The 27,292-nt window shown below is 40.3% G+C and overlaps 2 protein-coding genes across 2 annotated transcripts; both read left to right on the forward strand.

Annotated features, from left to right (window-relative positions):
* The first annotated feature begins 13,787 nt into the window (after positions 1-13,787).
* On the forward strand, positions 13,788-18,740 carry LOC137221784 (protocadherin beta-2). Its single transcript, XM_067732004.1, has one exon. The coding sequence runs from the start codon at positions 14,838-14,840 to the stop codon at positions 17,229-17,231; it is 2,394 nt and encodes a 797-aa protein (XP_067588105.1). The 5' UTR covers positions 13,788-14,837; the 3' UTR covers positions 17,232-18,740.
* Positions 18,741-18,893: 153 nt separating this feature from the next.
* PCDHB3 (protocadherin beta 3) lies at positions 18,894-26,228 on the forward strand. Its single transcript, XM_067732006.1, has one exon. The coding sequence runs from the start codon at positions 20,748-20,750 to the stop codon at positions 23,112-23,114; it is 2,367 nt and encodes a 788-aa protein (XP_067588107.1). The 5' UTR covers positions 18,894-20,747; the 3' UTR covers positions 23,115-26,228.
* The last annotated feature ends 1,064 nt before the right edge of the window (positions 26,229-27,292 follow it).

Consider the following 27,292-nt stretch of genomic DNA (forward strand, 5'->3'; position numbering starts at 1 on the left):
TCTGTGAACTTGAGGTCCAACCGTATAAAAATAAAACAAAACAGCACATGTGAGAGAATATAAAGCACACAGAATCACCAATGAAGTATTCTTGCCAAAAATGTTTAAGCTCAACCAGGCCTTTAGACCTTCTCTCAAGGACTGAAAGTCCTGAAACCCAGGAGACTTCCTGCCTAGTTCTTCGCACTAACAGACCAGAATCAATCTGGAGGAAAAACCCTTGGATATAGTGCAAGGCTCTTATCGACGTGGTTCAGCTTTGACTCCAGACGGCAAAGAGAAGTGGAGAGGCAAGCATAAAAATAGAAGCAGAGAATTAAAAATAAAAAGCAGTGTGTGCTAAAATCCTTAATGCATTACAAAAGACAGTAATGGCTCCGCGGCAGCCTCCAAACGCAGAACCCAAGACTTATGCTGCTGCACGGCCTATAGACACATGAAAAGATGCTCAACATCACTGATTAGTAGAGAAATGCAAATCAAAAGTACATTGAGGTACCACCTCACAGCGGTCAGAATGGCCATCATTAAAAAGTCTACAAATAACATGCTGGAGAGGGTGCGGAGAAAAGGTAACCCTCTTACACTGTAGGGGGGAATATAAATTGTTGCGGCCACTATAAAAAACAGAAGGCAGGTTCCTCAAAAAAGTACAGCTAGAATTACCATATGATCCTGCAATTCCACTCCTGGTCATACATCCAGACAAAACTACCATTCAAAGAGATACATGCACCCCTAGTTTCACAGGAGCACTAACCACGATAGCCAAGACACGGGATCAACCTAAATGTCAGTCAAGAGAGGAAGGGATCAAGACGATATGGTATATATATATATATATATACATATATAATGGAGTACTACTCAGCCCTAAGAAAAGCTGAAATAATGCCATTTGCAGCAACATGGATGGACCAAGAGAGTATCACATTGGCTTGGCCAAAAAGTTCATTCTGTTCTTTCCGTGACATGGTACAGAAAACATCTTCCCACTACCACTTCCCAAAACTAAGTGAAGGAAGTCGGAAAGACAAAGAGAAATACCATATGGTATCACTTACATGTGGAATCTGAAATATGACAAAAAGGAACTCATCTGCACAGGCTCAGAGACATAAAGAACAGACCAGTGGTTGCCAAGGGGCAGAAGGGCAGGGAAGGGATGGATTGGGAGTTTGGGATTAGCAGATATAAACAATTACATGGAGAGTGGACAAACAACTAGGTCCTTCTGTATACCACAGGGAACTATAAACAACATCCTGTGATACACTGTAACAGAAAGGAATATGAAAAAGGATCTTTATATAGTAATTCTAAATACTGTGCTGCAGAGCAGAAAATTAACACAACATCGTATATCAAATACACTTCATTGAAATAAATGTTAAAAAAACACAACACGGTGTGGTATTGGCACAACAACAGACATATAGATTAATGGACCCCAATAAGGAACCCAGAAACAAATCCACATACCGACAGTGAATTAATCTGTGATGAAGGAGCAAGTATGTACAATGAAGAAAAGACAGTCTCTTCAGCCAGTGGTATAGGGAAAGATAAACAGCCACATGTAAATCAATGAAGTTAGAACTCTCCCTCCCACCGTACCCAAAAATAAACTCAAAATGGCTTAAAGACTTAAATATAAAGACATGACACCATAAAACACCTAGAAGAAATCATAGGCAAAACATCCTCTGACAAAAATCCTAGCAGTGCTTTTTTACATCAGCTGGACAACAAAAAAGAATTAAAAGCAAAAATAAGCAAATGGGACTAAACAACCTTATAAGCTCTTCCACAGCAAAGGAAAGCATCAACAAAAAAAAAGAAAAAACCTACAGAATGAAAGAAAATGTTTTCAACGATGCGACCGACAAGGGTTTAACTTGTAAAATATACAAACAGCACATACAGCTCAATGCAAACGAACAAACAAACTAAACAACCAATCCAAAAATGGGCAGAAGACTTAGAGATTTATTCAAAAAAGACATCCACATGGCCAATGGACACATGAAAAATGCTCAGCATTGCTGATTCTTAGAGAAATGCAAATCAAAACTACAAAGTGGTATCTCCTCACACCACTCAAAACGGCCATCACTAAAAAGCCTCCAAAGAAGAAATGCTGGAGAGGGTGTGACAAAAGGAAACCCTCCTACACTATTGGTGGGAATGTAAATGGGTGTAGCAACTAGAGGAAACAGTAAGCAGTGTCCTCCAAGAAGTTCAAAAAGAGTTACATTATGATCCAGCAATCCTAGTCCTCGGCATATATCCAGACAAGACTATCATTCAAAGAGATACACGCACCCCTATATTCACAGCAGCACTGTACTCAAGGCAAGATACGGGAATAACCTAAGTGTCGAACGACAGATGAATGGTCCAAGAACATGTGGCTCATATATACAATGGAATATTGCTCAGCCATAAAAGGAAACGAAATAAAAGTATTTGTAACGAGGTGGATGGACCTAGAGTCCATCATACAGAGTGAAGTAAGTCAGAAAGAGAAAGACAAATACCGAATGCTAAAACATATATATGGAATTTAAGAAAAAAAATATCATGAAAAACCTAGGGGTAAGATAGGAATAAAGATACAGACCTACTAGAGAATGGACTTGAGCGTACGGAGCGGGTGAAGGGTAAGCTGTGACAAAGTGAGAGAGTGGCACGGACATATATACACTACCAAACGTAAAACAGATAGCTAGTGGGAGGCAGCCCCATAGCACAGGGAGAGCAGCTCAGTGCTCTGTGACCACCTAGAGGGGTGGGATAGGCAGGATGGGAGAGAGGGACAGGCAAGAGATATGGGAACATATGTATATGTATAACTGATTCACTTTGTTATAAAGTAGAAACTAACACAACATTGTAAAGCAATTATAGTCCAATAAAGATGTACAATAATAATAATAAAGTAAAATAAAATTGGAAAAAAAGAGAAGATGTGGTACATGTATACATGGAGTACTACTCAGCCGAAAAAATAATGCAATAATGCCATTTGCAGCAACATGGAAGGACCTAGAGATTATCATATTACATGCAGGAAGTCAAAAAGAGAAAGACAAATACCATGTGATATTACTTATAGAGGGAATCAGAAATAGGACACAAATGAACTTACCTACATAGGAGAAACAGACTCAAAGACATAGAAAACAGACCTGTGGTGGCCAAGGGGGAGAGGAACTGGGAGAGGGATGGACGGGAAGTTTGGGATTAGCAGATGCAAACTATTCTATAGAGAATAAATAAAGAACAAGGTCCTATTGTACAGCACAGGGAACTACATTCGATATCCTCTGATAAAGTGTACTAAAAAGGAATGTGCAAAGTATATATATATATAAAACTGAATCACTGTGCTGTACAGCAGAAAGCACTGTAAATGAACTATACTTCAATAAAGTACATCGAAAGAAACATAATGTGGTATAGGCAAAAAACAGATACATACATCACTGTAACAGATGAAGGAGCCCGGCACGAAATCCACAGACCAATGGACGATTAATCTTCCGTGAAGGAGGCAAGTATATACAATGCGGAAAAGACAGTCTCTTCAGCAAGTGGTACTGGGAATGAGGACAGACACATGAAAATCAATGAAGGTAGACACTCCCTCCCACTACATACAAAAATAAACTCAAAATGCCTTAAAGACTTAAATGTAAGACAGGACACCATAAAACTCCTAGAACATAGGCAAAACATTCTGTGACATACATTGTAGCAATATTTTCTTAGATCGGTCTCCCAGTGCAAAAGAAATGAAAGCAAATATAAACAAGTGGGACCTAATCATCCTTATATGCTTTTGCATAGCGAAGGAAAGCATCAACAAAACAAAAAGATCACCTTCGGAATGGGAGAAAAGATGTGCAAAGCATGTGACCGACAAGGGCTTAACTGCTAAAATATACAAACAGCTCATACAAACAAATGTATAAAAGAAAAATGAACAACCCAGTCAAAAATGCACAGAAGAGCCAAACAGACATTTCTCCAAAGAAGACATCCAGATGGCCAATAGACACAAGAAAAGATGCTCAACATCACTGATTAGTAGAGAAATGCAAATCAAAAGTACATTGAGGTACCACCTCACAGCGGTCAGAATGGCCATCATTAAAAAGTCTACAAATAACAAATGCTGGAGAGGGTGTGGAGAAAAGGTAACTCTCTTACACTGTGGGGGGGAATATAAATTGTTGCAGCCACTGTAAAAAACAGTAGGCCAGTTCCTCAAAAAAGTACAGCTAGAATTACCATATGATCCTGCAATTCCACTCCTGGTCATACATCCAGACAAAACTACCATTCAAAGAGATACATGCACCCCTAGTTTCACAGGAGCACTAACCACGATAGCCAAGACACGGGATCAACCTAAATGTCAGTCAAGAGAGGAAGGGATCAAGACAATATGGTATATATATATATATATATATACATATATAATGGAGTACTACTCAGCCCTAAGAAAAGCTGAAATAATGCCATTTGCAGCAACACGGATGGACCAAGAGAGTATCACATTGGCTTGGCCAAAAAGTTCATTCTGTTCTTTCCGTGACATGGTACAGAAAACATCTTCCCACTACCACTTCCCAAAACTAAGTGAAGGAAGTCGGAAAGACAAAGAGAAATACCATATGGTATCACTTACATGTGGAATCTGAAATATGACAAAAAGGAACTCATCTGCACAGGCTCAGAGACATAAAGAACAGACCAGTGGTTGCCAAGGGGCAGAAGGGCAGGGAAGGGATGGATTGGGAGTTTGGGATTAGCAGATATAAACAATTACATGGAGAGTGGACAAACAACTAGGTCCTTCTGTATACCACAGGGAACTATAAACAACATCCTGTGATACACTGTAACAGAAAGGAATATGAAAAAGGATCTTTATATAGTAATTCTAAATACTGTGCTGCAGAGCAGAAAATTAACACAACATCGTATATCAAATACACTTCATTGAAATAAATGTTAAAAAAACACAACACGGTGTGGTATTGGCACAACAACAGACATATAGATTAATGGACCCCAATAAGGAACCCAGAAACAAATCCACATACCGACAGTGAATTAATCTGTGATGAAGGAGCAAGTATGTACAATGAAGAAAAGACAGTCTCTTCAGCCAGTGGTATAGGGAAAGATAAACAGCCACATGTAAATCAATGAAGTTAGAACTCTCCCTCCCACCGTACCCAAAAATAAACTCAAAATGGCTTAAAGACTTAAATATAAAGACATGACACCATAAAACACCTAGAAGAAATCATAGGCAAAACATCCTCTGACAAAAATCCTAGCAATGCTTTTTTAGATCAGCTGGACAACAAAAAAGAATTAAAAGCAAAAATAAGCAAACGGGACTAATCAACCTTAGAAGCTCTTCCACAGCAAAGGAAAGCATCAACAAAACAAAACAAAACAAAAAACCTACAGAACGAAAGAAAATGTTTTCAACGATGCGACCAACAAGGGTTTTATTTCTAAAATATACAAACAGCACATACAACTCAATACAAACCAACAAGCAAACTAAACAACCAATCCAAAAATGGGCAGAAGACTTAGAGATTTATTCAAAGAAGACATCCACATGGCCAATGGACACATGAAAAATGTTCAGCATTGCTGATTCTTAGAGAAATGCAAATCAAAACTACAAAGTGGTATCACCTCACACCACTCAAAACGGCCATCACTAAAAAGCCTCCAAAGAAGAAATGCTGGAGAGGGTGTGACAAAAGGAAACCCTCCTACACTATTGGTGGGAATGTAAATGGGTGTAGCAACTAGAGGAAACAGTAAGCAGTGTCCTCCAAGAAGTTCAAAAAGAGTTACATTATGATCCAGCAATCCTAGTCCTCGGCATATATCCAGACAAGACTATCATTCAAAGAGATACACGCACCCCTATGTTCACAGCAGCACTGTACTCAAGCCAAGATATGGGAATAACCTAAGTGTCGATCGACAGATGAATGGTTCAAGAACATGTGGCACATGTATGGAATGGAATATTACTCAGCCATAAAAAGAAACGAAATTGAAGTATTTGTAACGAGGTGGATGGACCTAGAGTCCGTCATACAGAGTGAAGTAAGTCAGAAAGAGAAAGACAAATACCGAATGCTAAAACATATATATGGAATTTAAGAAAAAAAAATATCATGAAGAACCTAGGGGTAAGACAGGAATAAAGACACAGACCTACTAGAGAATGGACTTGAGGGTATGGAGCGGGTGAAGGGTAAGCTGTGACAAAGTGAGAGAGTGGCACGGACATATATACACTACCAAACGTAAAATAGATAGCTAGTGGAAGGCAGCCGCATAGCACAGGGAGATCAGCTCAGTGCTCTGTGACCACCTAGAGGGGTGGGATAGGGAGGATGGGAGGGAGGGACACGCAAGAGATATGGGAACATATGTATATGTATAACTGATTCACTTTGTTATAAAGTAGAAACTAACACACCATTGTAAAGCAATTATAGTCCAATAAAGATGTGCAATAATAATAATAAAGTAAAAATTGGAAAAAAAGAGAAGATGTGGTACATGTATACAGTGGAGTACTACTCTGCCATAAAAAATAATGCAATAATGCCATTTGCAGCAACCTGGAAGGACCTAGAGATTATCCTATTACATGCAGGAAGTCAAAAAGAGAAAGACAAATACCATGTGATATTACTTATACAGGGAATCAGAAATAGGACACAAATGAACTTACCTACATAGGAGAAACAGACTCAAAGACATAGAAAACAGACCTGTGGTGGCCAAGGGGGAGAGGAACTGGGAGAGGGATGGACGGGAAGTTTGGGATTAGCAGATGCAAACTATTCTATGGAGAATAAATAAAGAACAAGGTCCTATTGTACAGCACAGGGAACTACATTCGATATCCTCTGATAAACTGTACTAAAAAAGAATGTGGAAAGTATATATATATATGTAAAACTGAATCACTGTGCCGTACACCAGAAAGCACTGTAAATGAACTATACTTCAATAAAATAAATCAAAAGAAACATAATGTGGTATAGGCAAAAAACAGATACATACATCACTGTAACAGATGAAGGAGCACAGCACAAAATCCACAGACCAATGGACGATTAATCTTCCGTGAAGGAGGCAAGTATATACAATGCGGAAAAGACAGTCTCTTCAGCAAGTGGTACTGGGAATGAGGACAGACACATGAAAATCAATGAAGGTAGACACTCCCTCCCACTACATACAAAAATAAACTCAAAATGCCTTAAAGACTTAAATGTAAGACAGGACACCATAAAACTCCTAGAACATAGGCAAAACATTCTGTGACATACATTGTAGCAATATTTTCTTAGATCGGTCTCCCAGTGCAAAAGAAATGAAAGCAAATATAAACAAGTGGGACCTAATCATCCTTATATGCTTTTGCATAGCGAAGGAAAGCATCAACAAAACAAAAAGATCACCTTCGGAATGGGAGAAAAGATGTGCAAAGCATGTGACCGACAAGGGCTTAACTGCTAAAATATACAAACAGCTCATACAAACAAATGTATAAAAGAAAAATGAACAACCCAGTCAAAAATGCACAGAAGAGCCAAACAGACATTTCTCCAAAGAAGACATCCAGATGGCCAATAGACACAAGAAAAGATGCTCAACATCACTGATTAGTAGAGAAATGCAAATCAAAACTACAGTGAGGTACCACCTCACACAGGTCAGAATGGCCATCATTAAAAAGTCTACAAATAACAAATGCTGGAGAGGGTGTGGAGAAAAGGTAACTCTCTTACACTGTGGGGGGGAATATAAATTGTTGCAGCCACTATAAAAAACAGTAGGCAGGTTCCTCAAAAAAGTACAACTAGAATTAACATATCATCCGGCAATTCCACTCCTCGTCATACATCCAGACAAAACTATCATTTAAAGAGATACATGCACCCCTAGGTTCAGGAGCACTACCCACGATAGCCAAGACACGGGATCAACCTAAATGTCAGTCAAGAGATGAAGGGATTAAGACGATATGGTGTATATGTACATATATAATGGAATACTACTCAGCCATAAAAGAAGCTGAAATAATGCCGTTTGCAGCAACACGGATGGACCAAGAGAGTATCACATTGGGTTGGCCAAAAAGTTCATTCTGGTCTTTCCGTGACATGGTATGGAAAATATCTTCCCACTACCACTTACCAAAACTAAGTGAAGGAAGTCACAAAGAGAAAGACGAATACCATATGGTATCACTTACATGTGGATTCTGAAATATGACAAAAACGAACTCATCTGCAAACAGAATCGAAACAGACTCAGAGTCATAGATAAGAGATCTGTGGTTGCCAAGAAGGAGAGATATGGATTGGGAGTTTGGGATTAGCAGATGCAAACTATTATATCGAGAATTTTTCAAGAACGAGGTACTACTGTAGAGCACATTTAACTATACACAATATCCTATGATAAATAGTAATGGACATTAATATGTAAAAGTATCTGTATATATGTAAAACTGAATCACTCTCCTCTACATCAGAAATCATCACAACATCATAACTCAACTATGCTTCAATAAAATAAATTACAAAAAACACAGTGTGGGAACTTCCCTTGCGATTCATTGTTTAAGATTCTGTCCTCCCAATATAGGGGACATAGGTTCGATCCCTGGTCAGGAAACTAAGATCCCCTATGCCACACAGCACGGTCTTAACAAAAGAAAAGACCTTAGCAGTCCCAACCTCTGAAAACAATGAGTGGAAAACACACACACACACACACACACACACACACACACACACACAAATACACATCAGATCCCTCGCCCTTGCCCATGTGCAATCCAAAATTTTTAAAATGTTATTAAAAGAAACCAGTGTGATATAGACACAAAAGCAGACATACAGATCAATGGGAAAGAATAAGCATCCCGGAAATAAATCCACACACCAACAGTCGATTAATCTTTGATGAAGGAGAGAAGAATAAACAGTGGAGAAAAGACAGTCTCTTCTCAGCTGGTGTTGGGAACTCTGGACAGCCACATGTAAATTAATGAAGTTAGAGTACTCCCTCCCACCATACACAAAAATAAACTCAAAATGGCTTAAAGACTTAAATATAAGACATGACACCATAAAATTCCTAAAAGAGAACATAGGTCAATGATTCTCTGATATAAATTACAGCAATATATTCTTAGATTAGTCTCCCAAGGCAAAAGAAATAGAAGCAAAATTAAACAAATGGGACCTAATCAACCTTATTAGCTTTTGCAGAGCAAAGGAAACCATCAACAAAACAAGAAGACAACCTACAGCACGGGAGAAAATATTTACAAACGATGCGACCAACAAGGGCTTAATTTCTAAAATATCCAAACAGCTCATACAACTTAATACCAAAAAAAAAAAAAGAAACATACAAACAAAAAACAAAGAATCTATTCAAAAAATGGGCAGAAGACCCAAATAGACATTTCTCCAAAGAAGACATCCAGATGCCCAACAGACACATGAAAAGATGCTCATCATTGCTAATTATTAGAGAAATGCAAATCAAAACTATAATAAGGTACCTCCTCACACCGGTCAGAATGGCCATCTTTAAAAGGGGTGGGATAGGGAGGGTGGGAGAGAGGGAGACGCAAGAGGGAAGAGATATGCGAACATATGTATATGTATAACTGATTCACTTTGTTATATAGCAGAAACTAACACACCATTGTAAAGCAATTATACTCCAATAAAGATGTTAAAAAAAAAAGTCTACAAATAACAAGTGCTGGAGACAGTGTGGAGAAAAGGCAACCCTCCTACACTGTTCGTAGGAATGTAAATTGGTGCAGCCACTATGGAGAATAGCATGGAGATTCCTATAAAAACTACAAATAGAGTACCATATGATCCAGCAATCCCACTCCTGGCCATAATCCAGACAAAACTATAATTCAAAGAGATACACGCACCCCTACGTTCATAGCAGCACTACTCACAATCGCCAAAACATGGAAACAATGGAAATGTCCATCAACAGATGAATGGATAAAGATGTGGTGTACATATACAAAAAGAATGTTACTCAGCCATGTAAAAGAATGAAATAATGCCATTTGCAGCAACATGGATGGACTTAGAGATTATCATAGACAGTGAAGTAAGTCAGACGAAGAAGGACAAATATTATCTGGTATCGCTTATATATGGAATATAAGAAATAATACAAATAAACTTGTTTACAAATTAGAAAGACTCACAGACAGAAAACAAAATTATGGTTACTCAAGGGGAAGGGGGAGGAGATAAAATAGGAGTTTGGAGTAACAGATATACAATATTATATATAAAACAGATAAACAACAAGGATTTACTATATAGCACAGGGAGCTATATTCAATATCTTGTAATAACCTATAATGAAAATGAATCTGAAAAAGAATATATATATATGTATGTATATATATCTATATCACTTTGCTCTACACCTGAAACTAACATGATAGTGTAAATCAACTATACTTCAATAATAGAAAGTTGCTATGAGAGGAGAGCTCAATATTGTCACCATAATTACAACAACAACAAAACGGAAATTGAACTGATTGTGTAGTTTCCAATGATGGAATATTCACGCAAATCTCATGCACTTCCTCATGTACATTCTGGTACTCTAGAAGAATTTTTCAAAGGGAGAACATCTCAGATTCATAGATTTTTCTCAGAATACAGAAAGGAAGTCTACAAGTAATACTTGGAAATGTAGCGCTTCTATACATCTGCCTTCCCTTTGGAACCAAAGGCTCTTCTGTGGGTGGATCTAAGATATTCTTTGGTTTCTTTGTAAACCACCCTGCTTGGGTCTGTCCTCTTGCCACTACTCTAATATTCCCCTTTCTGCTGCAAGATGTTTACCACAGTAAGGTCAGTTAACATATCCTTTTTCTGACATAATTACCATGTATATATACACACCACATTTTCTTTATTCATCCATGGGTGGACACTTAGGTTTTTTCCATGTCTTGGCTATTGTGAATAATGCTACAATGAACATAGGGGTGCAAATATTTCTTCGAGATAGTGATTTCATTTCCTTCAGATATATACCCATAAGTGGAATTGCTGGATCATATGATAGTTCTTTTTTTGAGGAACCTCCATACTCTTTTCCATAGTGGCTGCACCAATTTACATTCCCACCAACATACACAAGGGAGTCATTTAGACTTACATTTGTTGGTAGGAGTAAACCGAACTATGTAGATAAGTTCCTTGTTTTCACTGTATCACCACTTAAAATAGCTAGCACTTATGAAACACTATGATGTTCCAAGAACTAGGCGGACTATTTCATAAGCATTGTTTCACTTAGTTCTTACAAATTCATGAAGTAGATACCATCCTTACATCCTTTTTTTTTTTTTCTTCAGATGAGGAAACTGAAGTCTGGAGAGAGTAAAGAATTTTCCTAACTTAACATACAGGATGTAGCAGAGCCACTACTTGAATATGAGTCTTCCTGACATAAAAGTCTGTGCTCTTAATCACCACTCAAAAATATCTCCTAAAGATACTGTTAACAGAACAAGCCACTCATACACACACATACTCATGCTTAGGACTCTCCTTTAAGTTGAGTATTAGATAGGTGAGCAAATTGAAATAGGAAACAAGGGCCCAGCCCTAGTCTTTTAGTTAGTTGTCACCCCACAACACGTCATACAGTACTCTGTGATGTTGACTGAGTAAAAGACTGTATCCCAAATAAGCCATGATGTTCCCATCATTTGAGTAAATCTTCTTTCCTGTAAAATCAGAACTACTTTATCTACTTTATCTGCAGTAGAAAACTATTTCAATGGGTTTCTTTTTAAGTTGGTACCATAAAATTCAACTTAGCTCGAACCTCACCTCCTCTGAGAATCTTTCCTGATACCCCATTTCTGTTCTTGCTTAAATATTCCTTTTGAGTACTTCAGAGTGCCTGTGCAAATCTCTGTCTTAGCACTTATTACTCACTACAGTAATTATCGCTTTACTTTACTTCTAGGCTGTAACCTCTTGGGGTGTAAGTACCAGGCTTTATTCCATTTTATATCCCTAATGCCTTTCACAGTGCCTGAAATTAAGCTGTGTGTAATAAGCACCTGCTGATGAATTTAAAAACTCAGTGAATGTACAGCCAAACGACTGGCCTGTCTAAAATGGAAGAAATCAAATTCAAATGACTCTCAAAAGAAATTGTACAGCGGGCTGATAATAAAACCGTATACTAATTAAAAATTGTAATTAGCTAAACCAAAAGTCGGAGAAGTAATTTAAACTATCAGGAGGTAAGAATTGTGCCACTAGACCACGTGACACGAACACTTTTTTGTTTTTTTTGTTGTTTTTTGACAGTTTCTGAGGGAAAGCGCTGTACAAACCAGGTTTTCAGTTCAGACGCCTGGCGGCGCTGCAGGCTAAAAATGGAGGTGGAGCCAGGCGCTTGCCACAGACTCCATTTTACAAAAGACAAAACTGAGAGGGGCTGGGGGTTGACGCGCCTTGGAAAACGTCGGCAGCAAGCTGAGATTTTAGACCTTTCTTCAAGCAAATAGGAACTACATATATGTTGATGTTATCCCTACTGGAAGACTCCCGAAGGCTTCTTTCATTAAAGACAACGCAGTCAAAGAGGCTATGCTGGAAACTGAGAGAAAATCTAGCAGAAAAAGGCAAGTGGTGAGTTTTCCTTTTCTTCCTGGGCGTAGCGTAAGCAGTCCAGGAAAAGGAAGGCTGCTTTTTATAGCCGGTTCCTGGAGATTTGGCCTCGCAGCGGAAAGGCGAGTGTCTGCGTAGCGGCGGGCGGACAGACCTGAGCAAGGTGGTTTCCAAACTGACCAAAGATTCGTGAGTAAAGGCTCTTCTGTGGGTGGATCTAAACTATTAAGAGATCAAAGAATATTTTAGATACACCCACAGAAGAGCCTTTCCTCCCGAATAGGAAGCCAGACGTATAGAAACTATACATTTCCAAGTATTACCTGTAAACTTTTTTGTTTTCTGAGAAAAATCTATAAATCTGAGATGTTGCCCCTTTGAAAAATTCTTGTGAATGTTTCAGAATGTGCATGGGGATGTGCATGAGATTTGGTCGAATTTTCCACCATTGGAAACCACACAGGGAGTTTAATTTCACAATAATATGCGATGCAATAGTGGGGTGAGTAATTTGCCCATTCTTGGGGGAAAATCACTGGATGAAGAACAACCTATGGTAAGTTTAACTCTCACAGAAGAAAATGGTAGGTATCAACACTAGTCGCAGACCTCCTAAGGTCCAGATCGTGACAATCAGTGACAACCTTTGAGATGCATGCTCCTCAGCAACCTGGTTGTCAAAGCCTGCTCAAGATTTAATCTCAGTATATTAAGGAGCTGTTCACAGAATTCTCCAGACTCACTGAATTTTCCAGTCTCACTGAATTCTCCAATCTCTGGTGCGTACTCATCACACATTTTAAATACCACTCATATCTGTGCATTATAAACATCCACTGCAAGAAAATTACCAGGCAACTTCATGGCTACATGGCAAACATTCAGGCAATTTACACAGGAAATAGTTTCAGAAATACCTTTCTTCATGTAAAAGATGTTGGATGACAATTCCATAAAATTGGTGATGTTGACACTTACCTGCTCATCCTACAAGTACTTCCAGAAGAAGACTTCACCTCTTTAAGGATTATCTCAGAACTCTGGAATAAAAAAAAAAATGCCTTGGTCCTTCCTTCCAGAATTTTCTTTCCATTGAATGTGAAAAAAAAAAATCCCCATATTCTGCCAACCTAATGCAAGACAGAGAAACGGGAGATACATCTCTTTAACATCACCTTATCTCCAATTAAATTAGGTTCTTTGAAGCTAAGAACAAGATAGTATGTGGAGATAGCTATGACCGTTGGCATTCTTGCTTTTTGGGCTCTGGGTAGAAAGCAGAGGAAACACCCCCTTTCTGAATAATGCTATAGTTATTGTTTTATTGCTCTATCTTCAGTAGTGTTTTCTTTTCTTCTGAAGCATAGCTAATTGTTAATTTATAGTCACAAGTACCAATGCCTTAGCTATTTTTATCTTTTGTTTACCTATAAGACAACTGATCTGGACACTTCAAAAAATTCAATATCAATAAAATACAGGGGACTGTTCTAGAATAAACAGATGTAACACCAATACAATCATAAAACTTGGTTTAAAAACAAATTTTCTAAGACATTCCTTATGTCAAGTGGTTAAGAAAATAAGTGCATTTATAAAAGGAATTCAAGTGTGAATAGAAGTCTTATTTAAGTTGAAGAAAACTGGGGGAGGATAATGGAAGGATAATTTTAAAAAGTTATTAGGGACTGGATTTTAGTTAATATGGAATTATTGTTACTTCGGTACATTGAGAGACACTACTTGAAAATATTCCATTTAGATTGCCATCAGTGTGAAAGAAAGGATTGGGATTTCCTTAATGTTTTGATAAAAATAAACACTCGGAAAGGACGCAGGGTGGCGCTGCAGCATTAGAAGTAGAAGGAAGAAAGCTACCAGTCTGCGTTCCTCTAGCTAGATGCTCTGCTAAAGAAGCAAGCAGGAAAAGGAGGCTTTCTAAGGCAGTTGCTCCGGGAAATCAGGGCCATAGGCATCTCCACTTATCCCAGTGTCTGAGTGATACTGGGAGATAGATCAGCGACAACGTGAATCCGAGCTGGGTCCAGTTTGCTGGGAGACGAGAGTGCGATGGAGGCAGGAGAGAGGAAGAAATGCTTTCTGAAACAAAGGCAAGTCTTGATATTCTTTGTTTGGCTGGGCATAGCTCAGGCTGGCTCTGAGCCTAGGCGTTATTCAGTGGCCGAGGAAATGGACAGTGGCTCCTTTGTGGCCAATCTGTTGAAAGACTTGGGGTTGGAGGTAGATGATCTAGCTGCTCGGGCCCCCCGGGTCGTTTCCAAAGGGAAAAAAATGCGTTTGCATTTTGATAGGCAGACCGGGGATTTGTTGTTAAATGAGAAACTGGATCGGGAGGAGCTATGTGGCCCTACCGAGCCCTGTGTACTACCTTTCCAGATGTTACTGGAAAATCCCTTTAAGTTTTTCCAGGCTGAGCTACGGATTAGGGACATAAATGATCATTCTCCAGTTTTCCTAGACAAAGAAATAATATTGAAAATTTCAGAAAGTATCACTCCTGGAACTACTTTCCTAATAGAGCGTGCCCAGGACTTAGATGTAGGAAGCAACAGTCTCCAAAGTTACACAGTCAGCCCCAGTTCCCACTTCCATCTTAAATTACAAGACAGTTCCGACGGCACAATATTACCACGGCTGGTGCTGGACAAAGCACTGGATAGAGAGGAACAGCCTGAGATCAGATTAACCGTCACAGCGCTGGATGGCGGGATTCCACCCAGGTCTGGGACCGCCCTAATCCGCATTGAAGTCTTAGACATCAATGATAATGCCCCCGAGTTTGCAAAGCTGCACTATGAGGCGCATGTCCTAGAAAACAGCCCCATTGGATCCCAGGTTGCCATTGTCTCTGCCAGAGATTTAGATATTGGAACCTATGGAGAAATATCTTATGTACTTTCCCAAGCATCTGAGGATATTCGGAAAACATTTGGATTAAATGCAAAATCGGGAGAACTCCTTTTAACACAGGAACTGGATTTTGAATCTATTCAGACTTATACATTAAATATTCAGGCGACAGATGGTGGGGGCCTTTCTGGCAGTTGTGTGGTGTTTGTCCAAGTGATGGATTTGAATGACAACCCGCCAGAACTGACCATGTCAACGCTTATCACTGAGATCCCAGAAAACTTGCAGGAGACTGTAATTGCTGTATTCAGCGTTTCAGATCCTGACTCTGGAGACAATGGAAGGATGGTTTGCTCCATCCAAGATGATCTTCCCTTCATTCTTAAACCCTCTGTTGAGAATTTTTACAGTTTAGTCACAAACACAGCCCTGGACCGAGAAACAAGATCCGAATATAACATCACCATCATCGTCACAGATATGGGGACACCGAGACTGAAAACCCAGCACAACATAACCGTGCTGGTGTCCGACGTGAACGACAACGCCCCCGCCTTCACCCAGACCTCCTACACCCTGTCCGTCCGCGAGAACAACAGCCCCGCCCTGCACATCGGCAGCGTCCGCGCCACAGACAGAGACGCGGGCGCCAACGCCCAGGTCACCTACTCGCTGCTGCCGCCCCTCGACGCGCACGTGCCCCTGGCCTCCCTGGTGTCCATCAACCCGGACAACGGCCACCTGTTCGCCCTGAGGTCCCTGGACTACGAGGCCCTGCGGGCGTTCGAGTTCCGCGTGGGCGCCGCCGACCGCGGCTCGCCCGCGCTCAGCAGCCAGGCGCTGGTGCGCGTCCTCGTGGCGGACGACAACGACAATGCGCCTTTCGTGCTGTACCCGCTGCAGAACGCCTCGGCGCCCTGCACCGAGCTGGTGCCCAGGGCGGCCGAGGCGGGCTACCTGGTGACCAAGGTGGTGGCGGTGGACGGCGACTCGGGCCAGAACGCCTGGCTGTCGTACCAGCTGCTCAAGGCCACGGAGCCCGGGCTGTTCGGCGTGTGGGCGCACAACGGCGAGGTGCGCACGGCCCGGCTGCTGAGCGAGCGCGACGCGGCCAAGCACAGGCTGCTGGTGCTGGTCAAGGACAACGGCGAGCCGCCGCTCTCGGCCAGCGTCACGCTGCACGTGCTGCTGGTGGACGGCTTCTCGCGGCCATACCTTCCGGCCCGTGAAGTGGAAGCGGCGGACGCGGCCCCGGCCGCCCCGCTCACCGTCTACCTGGTGGTCGCCTTGGCGTCGGTGTCGTCGCTCTTCGTCTTCTCGGTGCTGGTGTTCGTCGCAGTGCGGCTGTGCAGGAGGGGCGGGGCGACCTCGGTGGGTCGCTGCTCGGTGCCCGAGGGCCACTTTCCGGGCCACCTGGTGGACGTCAGCGGCACGGGGACCCTGTCCCAGAGCTACCAGTACGAGGTGTGTCTGACGGGAGGCTCTGGGACTTTCAAGTTCCTCAAGCCGGTTATCCCAAACTTCCTTACTCAAGATGAGGAGAGGGTTAGTGAGGCAAACCCCAGTTTCAGGAATAGTTTTGAATTCAGTTAAATTTTAGTAAGGGTCTATGATGCCGTCTCAGTTAAATTGTGCAAAGTCGTTTTTTACTGCCTTGCCCATTGGAGTTGTTTTCTTTGTATTTGAAATGTAACTATCTTATTCCAAGTCAGCGCATGTTACTGGTGTTTCTAGATGTGCTGCTCTGTGGTATAATGAATGCAAATTTTCTTATTGTTAATATCACTGTAACTTAATTCGATTTAATGTGTGAAAGTATATTTTGTATTTTCTGAAGTCTTTAATTTTTAGAGCACTTTTTTTTTCAAAATTCACCTTCCACAGTCCCTAGGTAATTTTTGCATTCCTACATTTTTGAAAGTTTGCAATAAGTACAAAGGGTTACTCTTTTTTCCTACCCAGAATATTTGTGTTTGTATAGAGTATTCTCTTAGGCTAGTTTAAACTTCCTTCCTGTCAACTCACATTGGCTAAAACCATTAACATAGGTACATTCATGAATAACAAAGCACCCTCTCACACTTTTCTAAATATATACTTCCTTAAAATGTTCATACCTGATAATTATGATTCTTTAGAGATTGTGAAAACCTTGACTGTTGGATTCTACAAATCATCCACATTAAAAGTCTTCAGTAAATCAACTACCAATATTCTAAAATGTAGTTAAATAAATAGCAATGTCCAGTCATTTTCAGACATGCTAATTATTCATGCTTTTTATTAAAAATTTTAAAACCTCTGATTGTTTCAATCCATTTAAAAATCTGTTTTAATTATTTAAAACCATCTATTCTTTGAGTACTTCATTAAAATCCAAAAGATCTGAGAGAGTACACGTTTTTGTCTATGACCAAATTTTAGAAACTTCATATGTAATTTGGCATTGCATTTTAAAATAATATCTGGAGCATTTATGATTCAATTGGAAATAAGCCCATGGAAAAAATATTTATCTTGGTTTGCTCATTCTATTTTTTTTTCACTGACTACTTCCATTTTCCCCCTTTCAGTTTCCTAGACTTTTCAATGCTTTTTGGTTTCCTTTTTAGTGCTTGAGTTACGTTTCTCAGTAGCTCTCCATTTACTGCATGATTAGCACAATGACTGCAACACTAGGTTCTTCATAAAAATTTTAAATGACTGATTGAAGGAAAGAAATGTCTTTATTTCATCTGTGATATACTGACATTCAAATACATTAAAATACTCACAGGACAAATTTTGCTGGAATTAAATGCTCTCAGATTTAATTTTTGGTTATTAACAGAACTTCACTGTTACTCAAACATTATGCAGTTACTAGTGCTTGGTGTCTCTTTCCTTCAAGATAGTTTTCCTTTTTCTTTTTCTCCTTAATTTTAATCTCCTCTCCTGCCCACTAGCTTAAGGAATCCACATGGGGAAATTGTGTTTTCAATTTTATGATGTATATTTTCCTTCCATAAGTCCTTAAATGATTCATTTAACTTTCTTTATTCTTATTTATTTCTTGCAGTTCAATTTCTGATCCACACATTAAAACAGAATTTTAATTTTTAATGTTCTTTAGACTATCTTTAAATTTTTATATTATTTTATGTTTATTTGAACATACTATTAAAATTATAATATAAAATTTAAAGGTCTCATTTTGAGCTTAGCATTCATATAGAGAAGTATCTTGGTATCAAATTATTACCTGTTGGATCTTGGATAAGTCATATAATTTCTGTACCCCCAGAAATGATAACAGCTATTTAAATAGCTTGCAGTTATGTCCAAATAAGATAACATAAGGATAAGAAGTGTAATTTTGTTATTTTTAGTATCACTAATATTAAGAGTAAATTTAATAAATGGTCCTTCATATAACATTACTTATAATTGTGAAGAAGCTATATTGAACACATGATATTTGTGCTGTTTCGTTGCTCTGCGCAAAACCTTGCAATAGCTTCCTTTCACTCTTAGAATAAAATCCAGCCACCTATTATTTGGCCCCTGCCTCCCTGTCCAGCCTTGTCTTCCCACTTACTCTTTATTTTTTAATAGGTGATATTTATGTTTCTTTTTTTTTAATGTCTATTTATTTATTTTTGGCTGCGCTGAGTCTTCGTTGCTGCGCACCAGCTTTCTCTAGTTGCCACGAGCTGGGGCTGCTCTTCGTTGTGGTGCACGGGCTTCTCATTGTGGTGGCTTCTCTTGTTGCAGAGCACGGGCTCTAGGCCGTGGGGGCTAATTTAGTCCTCGCCATGTGGGATCTTCTGGACCAGGGCTCGAACCCGTGTCTCCTGCATTGGTAGGTGGATTCTTAACCACTGCGCCACCAGGGAAGCCCCCCACTTACTCTTGAGACACTAAACTTTGGGTACACTATCCTACCTTCATTATCTAGAATAGCTATGCTTTTCTGTCCCCGGGCCTTTGCATTCCTTATATATGGAATCTTCCCATTTTAGTTTTAGCCTGGCAAACTTCTTCTCATCCTTCATATTCCAGATTAAATGGGACAATTTTGGGAAACTTTCTGAATCCCCCCAATTAAGTTAGGTCTCCATATTGTATACTTCCAGTGCACTCATTATACATTTCCTGTATAGTACTGTTTAAACATCTGTTTAAATTCTGTTCACCCCATTAGATGGGAAACTCTATAAGATATACAGACATAGTCTGTCTTATTACCACAATACGTCTAACTTCTACAAACGCAATAAATATCGGTTTCCACAGGTGAAATACAGTTATGCAGATTAAAGAGTTAATACAGATGAAACCAGTAATCACAGAATTACTGTGAAATAGGAAGAGGAGAAAGCTCTGTGTTCCTTGAGTGAGTGCGAAAATGTGGAGGGAATTAGGCATTTGTGGTCTCTGGATATATCCCCTGACATGATCTATTATAATTTTTTATCACCTTGCTTGAGGTTGTCTTTTCGTAGCATTCTTCTGACTATAAATGCAACTCGTGTGCATTTTACAAAATTTGGAAAATAAAGAAAAACACAAGTAGGAAAGCGAAACTTCATCACTTAGAGCAAAATCTTGTAAAACTTTTTCTGTAATAATTACAGGAGGTGGGGTGAATAGTTCTAGCAGGTGCCCACTTCCGCAAAATCATGGAAATGGGACTCTACCAGGGACAGTCACTTCTTTTAGATAAGAGCGCATTTCTTCTCCCTAGATTGTGTTTATTTGAACCATATAACAGAAGGAATTCCTACAGTAGCATCAACTCGGTTTGATAAAAGGGAATAAGCGATTAAAAAAATCAAAACAAAAAGCCCAGCTAAACATCACCTTCTCCAAGATTTTGAAACTGTGAGCGAACGCACGGTGGTGCTGTTGACTAAGAAGGAGAATTAAACCGCAGGCACTGCGTATATACTCTGTAACAACGATTCAGTGCAGTAAACTAGGGGTTGTGAGCCGGAGCAGATTTTTAAGCAAGCAAATCTAAGACTCTGGTAAGGATTATTCGCTAGATTTTCTTCAAAGGTTAGGAGGCAAAAGACTGCGTTTCCCAGTGCTGTTGGAGGCTAGCTTGACCATAATTCTCGGAAGAACATGGCAGAAAATGCAATGGAGGCCGGAGGAGAGCGCTTTCTTAGACAAAGGCAAGTCCTGTTTTTCTTTGTTCTTCTGGGTGGGTCTCTGGCTGGGTCCCAGTCGAGACGCTACTCTGTGGCTGAGGAAAAAGAGAGGGGGTTTTTCATCTCCAATCTAGCAAAGGATCTGGGGCTAAGTGTAGGGAAACTGGCCGCGAGAGGGGCCCAAGTTGTGTCTAAAGGGAACAGACAGTATTTTCAGCTCAACCACCAGACCGGTGATTTGCTCCTGCATGAGAAATTGGACCGGGAGGAGCTATGCGGCTCCGCAGAGCCATGCATACTGCAGTTTCAGATATTACTGCAAAACCCCTTGCAGTTTATTACAAATGAGCTCCAGGTGATAGACGTAAATGACCATTCTCCGGCATTCTCTGAAAATGAAATGCAGCTGAAAATCCTAGAAAACACTCCACCAGGAACAATAATTCCTTTGGGAAATGCTGAAGACTTGGATGTGAGAAGAAACAGTCTCCAAAACTACACGATCACTCCTAATTCCCATTTCCACGTTCTCACACGCAGTCGTAGGGATGGAAGGAAGTACCCAGAACTAGTACTAGACAAAGCACTGGATCGTGAGGAGCAGCCAGAGCTTAGGTTAATGCTCACTGCGCTGGATGGCGGGACCCCACGGAGGTCTGGGACCGTCCAGGTTCACATCCTGGTCTTAGACATAAACGACAACACCCCAGAATTTACACAGTCCCTCTATGAGGTTCAAGTTCTAGAGAACAGCCCCGTTAACTCTCTTATTGTCACTGTTTCAGCTTCTGACTTAGATACAGGAAATTTGGGGACAATATCATATGCATTTTTTCATGTTTCTGAAGAAATTAGAAAAACTTTTCAACTAAATCCAATTACTGGTGATATCCGACTAATCAAATATTTGAATTTTGAGGCGATCCATACTTACGAAGTGGACATAGAAGCCAAGGATGGTGGAGGCCTTTCAGGAAAATCAACAGTGATAGTTCACGTGCTTGACGTGAACGACAACCCACCAGAACTGACCTTGTCCTCAATTACCAGCCCTATCCCAGAGAACTCGCCAGAGACTGTGGTGGCTGTTTTCAGTGTTTCCGACCTAGACTCTGGAGACAATGGGAAAATGGTGTGTTCCATTGAGAACGATCTCCCCTTCATCCTGAAACCATCTGTAGAGAATTTTTATACCCTAGTGTCAGAAGGAGAGCTGGACAGAGAGATCAGAGCCGAGTACAACATCACCATCACCGTCACAGATATGGGAACCCCCAGGCTGAAAACCGAGCACAACATAACCGTGCTGGTGTCCGACGTCAACGACAACGCCCCCGCCTTCACCCAGACCTCCTACACCCTGTCCGTCCGCGAGAACAACAGCCCCGCCCTGCACATCGGCAGCGTCCGCGCCACAGACAGAGACGCGGGCGCCAACGCCCAGGTCACCTACTCGCTGCTGCCGCCCCTCGACGCGCACGTGCCCCTGGCCTCCCTGGTGTCCATCAACCCGGACAACGGCCACCTGTTCGCCCTGAGGTCCCTGGACTACGAGGCCCTGCGGGCGTTCGAGTTCCGCGTGGGCGCCGCCGACCGCGGCTCGCCCGCGCTCAGCAGCCAGGCGCTGGTGCGCGTGCTCGTGGCGGACGACAACGACAACGCGCCCTTCGTGCTGTACCCGCTGCAGAACGCCTCGGCGCCCTGCACCGAGCTGGTGCCCAGGGCGGCCGAGGCGGGTTACCTGGTGACCAAGGTGGTGGCGGTGGACGACGACTCGGGCCAGAACGCCTGGCTGTCGTACCAGCTGCTCAAGGCCACGGAGCCCGGGCTGTTCGGCGTGTGGGCGCACAACGGCGAGGTGCGCACGGCCCGGCTGTTGAGCGAGCGCGACGCGGCCAAGCACAGGCTGGTGGTGTTGGTCAAAGACAACGGCGAGTCTCCGCTCTCGGCCAGCGTCACGCTGCACGTGCTGCTGGTGGACGGCTTCTCGCAGCCCTACCTGCCGGCCCCTGAAGCGGAAGCGGCGGACGCGGCCCCGGCCGCCCTGCTCACCGTCTATCTGGTGGTCGCCTTGGCGTCGGTGTCGTCGCTCTTCCTCTTCTCGGTGCTGGTGTTCGTCGCGGTGCGGCTGTGCAGGAGGGGCGGGCCGGCCTCGGTGAGTCGCTGCTCGGTGCCCGAGGGCCACTTTCCAGGCCACCTGGTGGACGTCAGCGGCACAGGGACCCTGTCCCAGAGCTACCAGTACGAGGTGTGTCTGACGGGAGGCTCCGAGTTAAATGAGTTTAACGTCTTGAAGCCGATTCTCCCTAGTGGTCTGGTTCAAGACACTGGGCAGGACTAGTGCAAAAAGGCAATTGCAAGAATAGCGTAGGTTTCATTAACAGAAGAATCAGAAAGTTGTCTGGCTACGAATGCTTTCTTTTAAGTCAAGGCTCTTGAGTTGATACAGTATTTTGTTTGTATCTTGATTTTACTTTCTGTCTAGTTAACCCTGCATGTTCTTTTTTCATCTGCTTCCTACCTTTTCAATCCAGTATTAATGTCTCTTTCTTTTTCTAATAGGTGAGTAAAAATAAATGCATTATCTTTTAATGATGATTTCAAATAGGTTTATTTAAGGTAGTCATTTCAAATTCTCTATCCAAAGCAATGTAGAGAGAGTTCTGAACCACCAATATTATAATTTACCCTATTGAATATAGTCAGGTAATATTCTTTATAATACTCCTAAAGCAGCGTTGTCTGTGGTTAATGAAGTGGATAACTAAAAATGTTTTAATATGTACCATTTTAAGGTGTATCATCCTGTAGGGGCTTAGTACTCAAATACAACTTACACATATAATTCATTTTCTGTTTTGACATTTGCAATTAATATTTCAACACTGTATATGCTTATATTGGCTAAAAATGGACAAAAATGTAGGTTAATAGGTCAGATTACTCTTAGATTTGCCTAAAGTGTATTTATGATGGATGACTGAGAAAAAAAATTAAAGATAGGCATTTTGAACAACTGATCGTGCTTTTCCGTTTGGCATGAAAAGATTATTTAATAAGCATCTGGTGGAATGACAATTTGTTTTTTAACTTCTGAGATGTAAGTATTATCAACCTGAGGGCCATTTTAAAAAAATTTCAAGAAAGTACATGTATATATGTTCTCTAAATGCTTTATAGCAAAAGTGGTGTCCCATCCAATCCTACTTTAAAAAAATTAATATCTACTTGGCATTTATATGGTGATATATGAAGGAAATATTTTCTTTGTTTCCTCTCTTAGTTCCCTCCTTCAGATTTCAACCTTAGACATGACTTAGGATTATGTATTGTACTTTGGGATAAACACTGCCCAACCACATCAGCATTCTACCTCCTATAGAGTAATTAAAAGAAGATTAGAAGAATGGGAAGTTCTAAAGGGGAGAGAGCGATATCACTGTGAAAGTCTAAATTAACTACAACTAAGAATAAACTCTTGAAGCAACCAAACATCAATTTTTATGTCTAATTTGAATGAAATAGAAAAAAACCTTATTTTAAAGTACAAAATATTTAGTCCCCAATTTAAAAATCTGATTAGGAAAAAATAAAATTTCTCCTCATAGGCATTTTCTCATCCAGAGGCATAGAACTTTCCAGAAATTGAATACTCATGACTAGAAGAAAGAGAACTGAAGTTTCTCAAAGATTTTGAAAATTCTCAAAAGAGAAAAAGAATGTTGTTAACTAGATGTTAACTAGACTTATGTCATCATTTGCAATATGCACAAATATCAAATCATTGTCACACCTGAAGCCAATATAGTGTTACATGTCAATTACAGCTCAAAAATTTAAAACTCCTAATGACTGTAAAAAAAACCCAAAAAAATTTATTACTGACATGTCTTCAATCACACATAAAGTTATAATAATATTAAAATGGTGTTATTTTATGTATGAGAGTCAAATACATGAATCTTTAGTAATCAGGGGAAAGACAGTATTTCCTTTCACTCATTAAGTACTTTATAGAGATACTGAATCTGGCTCTTTGGTCAGATGTTTTTTTCTTCTTTTCATACTTAGCTGAATTTTCATGAAGATCAGAGAAAAGGCAAAGAATTCTGATCGAGACTTCTCTGTATTTGGCTGGCTTAGTTGCAGCTCATGTCAGAACCAGGGAAGTTTTCAACTACAGAAAATATGGAGGCCAGTTCTTTTTTGGCCAATATGGTATATGATTTTGGACTCAAATTGGAGGCACTATATAACCGGGGAGTTATTTAGACCCAGACATAAGAAAGATACTTAATAATATCTTAGTTGATAGATGCACTGAATTCACATATTGTTGAGAAGTGATCAGAGTTTCGTAAAGCCAGAAAAGATCATATGGACTAAATTTGAAGATAGGAAAAAATTATACCTTACTCTTGGTTCAAAGTTGCTTTTATTTCTTGGCTATTGGAAACCTTTTACCCTTTTATTTGAAGACAACTTTCAGAAACTTCTTTACCTGGATATTTTATTAAGTACATGACAGAGAGGGCACTATATGTATAGTACTAAGTATCTTTGCCACTTTTTGGAATTCCCCCAACCGAAAGTCCAGCACTAGGTAAAAATGATGACCTTCTACATTCATAATAATTTCCCAGTAGTTTTTCTTTTAAAGGATGGACAAATTCATTACTGTGAATTATTTCCAGATTGATCTCTTACTAATATTCTAATCTAGTTTTTAATACTGAAAGGCAAAGAGATGAAAATGAACTTTAAACTTTTATGTAGAGTTGTTAAAAGACTAAACTATATTCAAATATCACTCATTAAAACTAGTGAACTAACTTACCACACTTTTAATAAATCTTCCTTAATCCTTGAATATGGCTTCCTTGCAAATGGGGACTTTAAAAAATGACAGTTTTTAAACATATATTCCACTACTATATTTTGCTTTTTAGAGTAGATTGTTACATGTTTTAAAGCTGGCAACCTATTAGGCATAATTCAGTTATTTCTATGTCTAATCCTCATGTTCTTAGCCAATAGCTTGGTTGGTCATAGATTTTAAAATGTAAACTAGGGACTTCCCTGTTGGTGCAGCAGTTAAGAATCCGCCTGCCAATGCAGGGGACACGGGTTTGAGCTCTAGTCTGAGAAGATCCCACATGCTGCGGAGCAACTAAGCTCGTGAACCACAACTACTGAGCCTGCACTCTAGAGCCCACAAGCCACAGCTACTGAAGTCCACGCGCCTAGAGCCCATGCTCTGCAACAAGAGAAGCCACTTCAATGAGAAGCCCCCGCACCGCAACGAAGAGTAGACCCCGCTCGCCGCAACTAGCAAACGCCTGTGCACAGCAACGAAGACCCAACGCAGCAAAAAAATAAATAAATTTATATAAAAAAATAACATGTAAGCTAATTTTCCTTCTCCCTCTTTTGGTATTGAAGACTGTTGATGAACAGTCTGTCAGTCTAGTTCTCATTCTTTTATCTGTAAACTTCTTTTCTCTAAGATGTTTTCTTTATTCTTGATGTTCTGATATTTGCTAGGTCCAAACCTGAGATTCACCCAATATACTGAATTTTTTTAAATTAACTATAGTTTTTGGTGGGCTTTTTTCCCCCAAAATTTCCATTTGGCAGGTTTTCACAACAATTTGTTCTTTTTTTTTTTTTAAACAATTGCCATTTCCTTCTTTTTTGTTGGAGGAAATTAAATCTTTTACTTTTAAGCTCTTTCCATATTGTTCCAATCTCTGTTTCTTCTGTATACATCTTTTATTTGTTGAGTCTGTTTTTCACACTGTTAGTCTTGTTAGTTGGTGATATTTTATTGAGAACTCATGTTCTGTTGGAGGTTTCCTCATACCACTACTGGTTTTGGTAGTCTTGCAAAGGGAGGAAGGAGTCTCAAAGTGGTTACAGCCTCAGGCTCTACAAATCCAAGCCTTAATTAAGAAGCTTAGCTCAACTTTGCCACACACAAGTAGAAGTTCTGGACCAACACCTAATGATGTGTTTGAGCTGGGCCCCAGTCTCCCTTGGGTGGCACTGCTCTGCATTTGCTCTATGAAGCAAAATCTTAGGGACTGTCACCCTCTGCTTCTTGGCTGTCATGATGTCTGATAAGGCTATAGACATGAGAGCTAATGAAGACATCATTTACTTTTCAATCTTTAGAGTAAACAAGCTGATTTAATCTTAGAATAAAGCTGATTTTGAGGAAAATGAGTTGTAACTGAAGTAATTGATACATGAGAATTACCTACAGGGAAAAAACATGGTCTTGATTCATATGCATGACAGTGCTGCATATGGTGGTCCTGGATGACACACCCAACTTGCTGGATGACAAAGAAAACCCACTGCTAAGCAATCCTATATTGTGTACTGAGTTGGTACCAGGTAGAACAAGGTGGTATCCTGGATGGTGATGAGCTAGAACTCATGACTATTTTATCAAAGATTCAAAGCCTCAAAGTACTTAATGTTTAGCACATGGACCCACAACCTGGAAGTATAGAG

This window comes from Pseudorca crassidens, chromosome 3 (genome assembly GCF_039906515.1).
Source record: "Pseudorca crassidens isolate mPseCra1 chromosome 3, mPseCra1.hap1, whole genome shotgun sequence".
NCBI classification, from domain to species: domain Eukaryota; kingdom Metazoa; phylum Chordata; class Mammalia; order Artiodactyla; family Delphinidae; genus Pseudorca; species Pseudorca crassidens.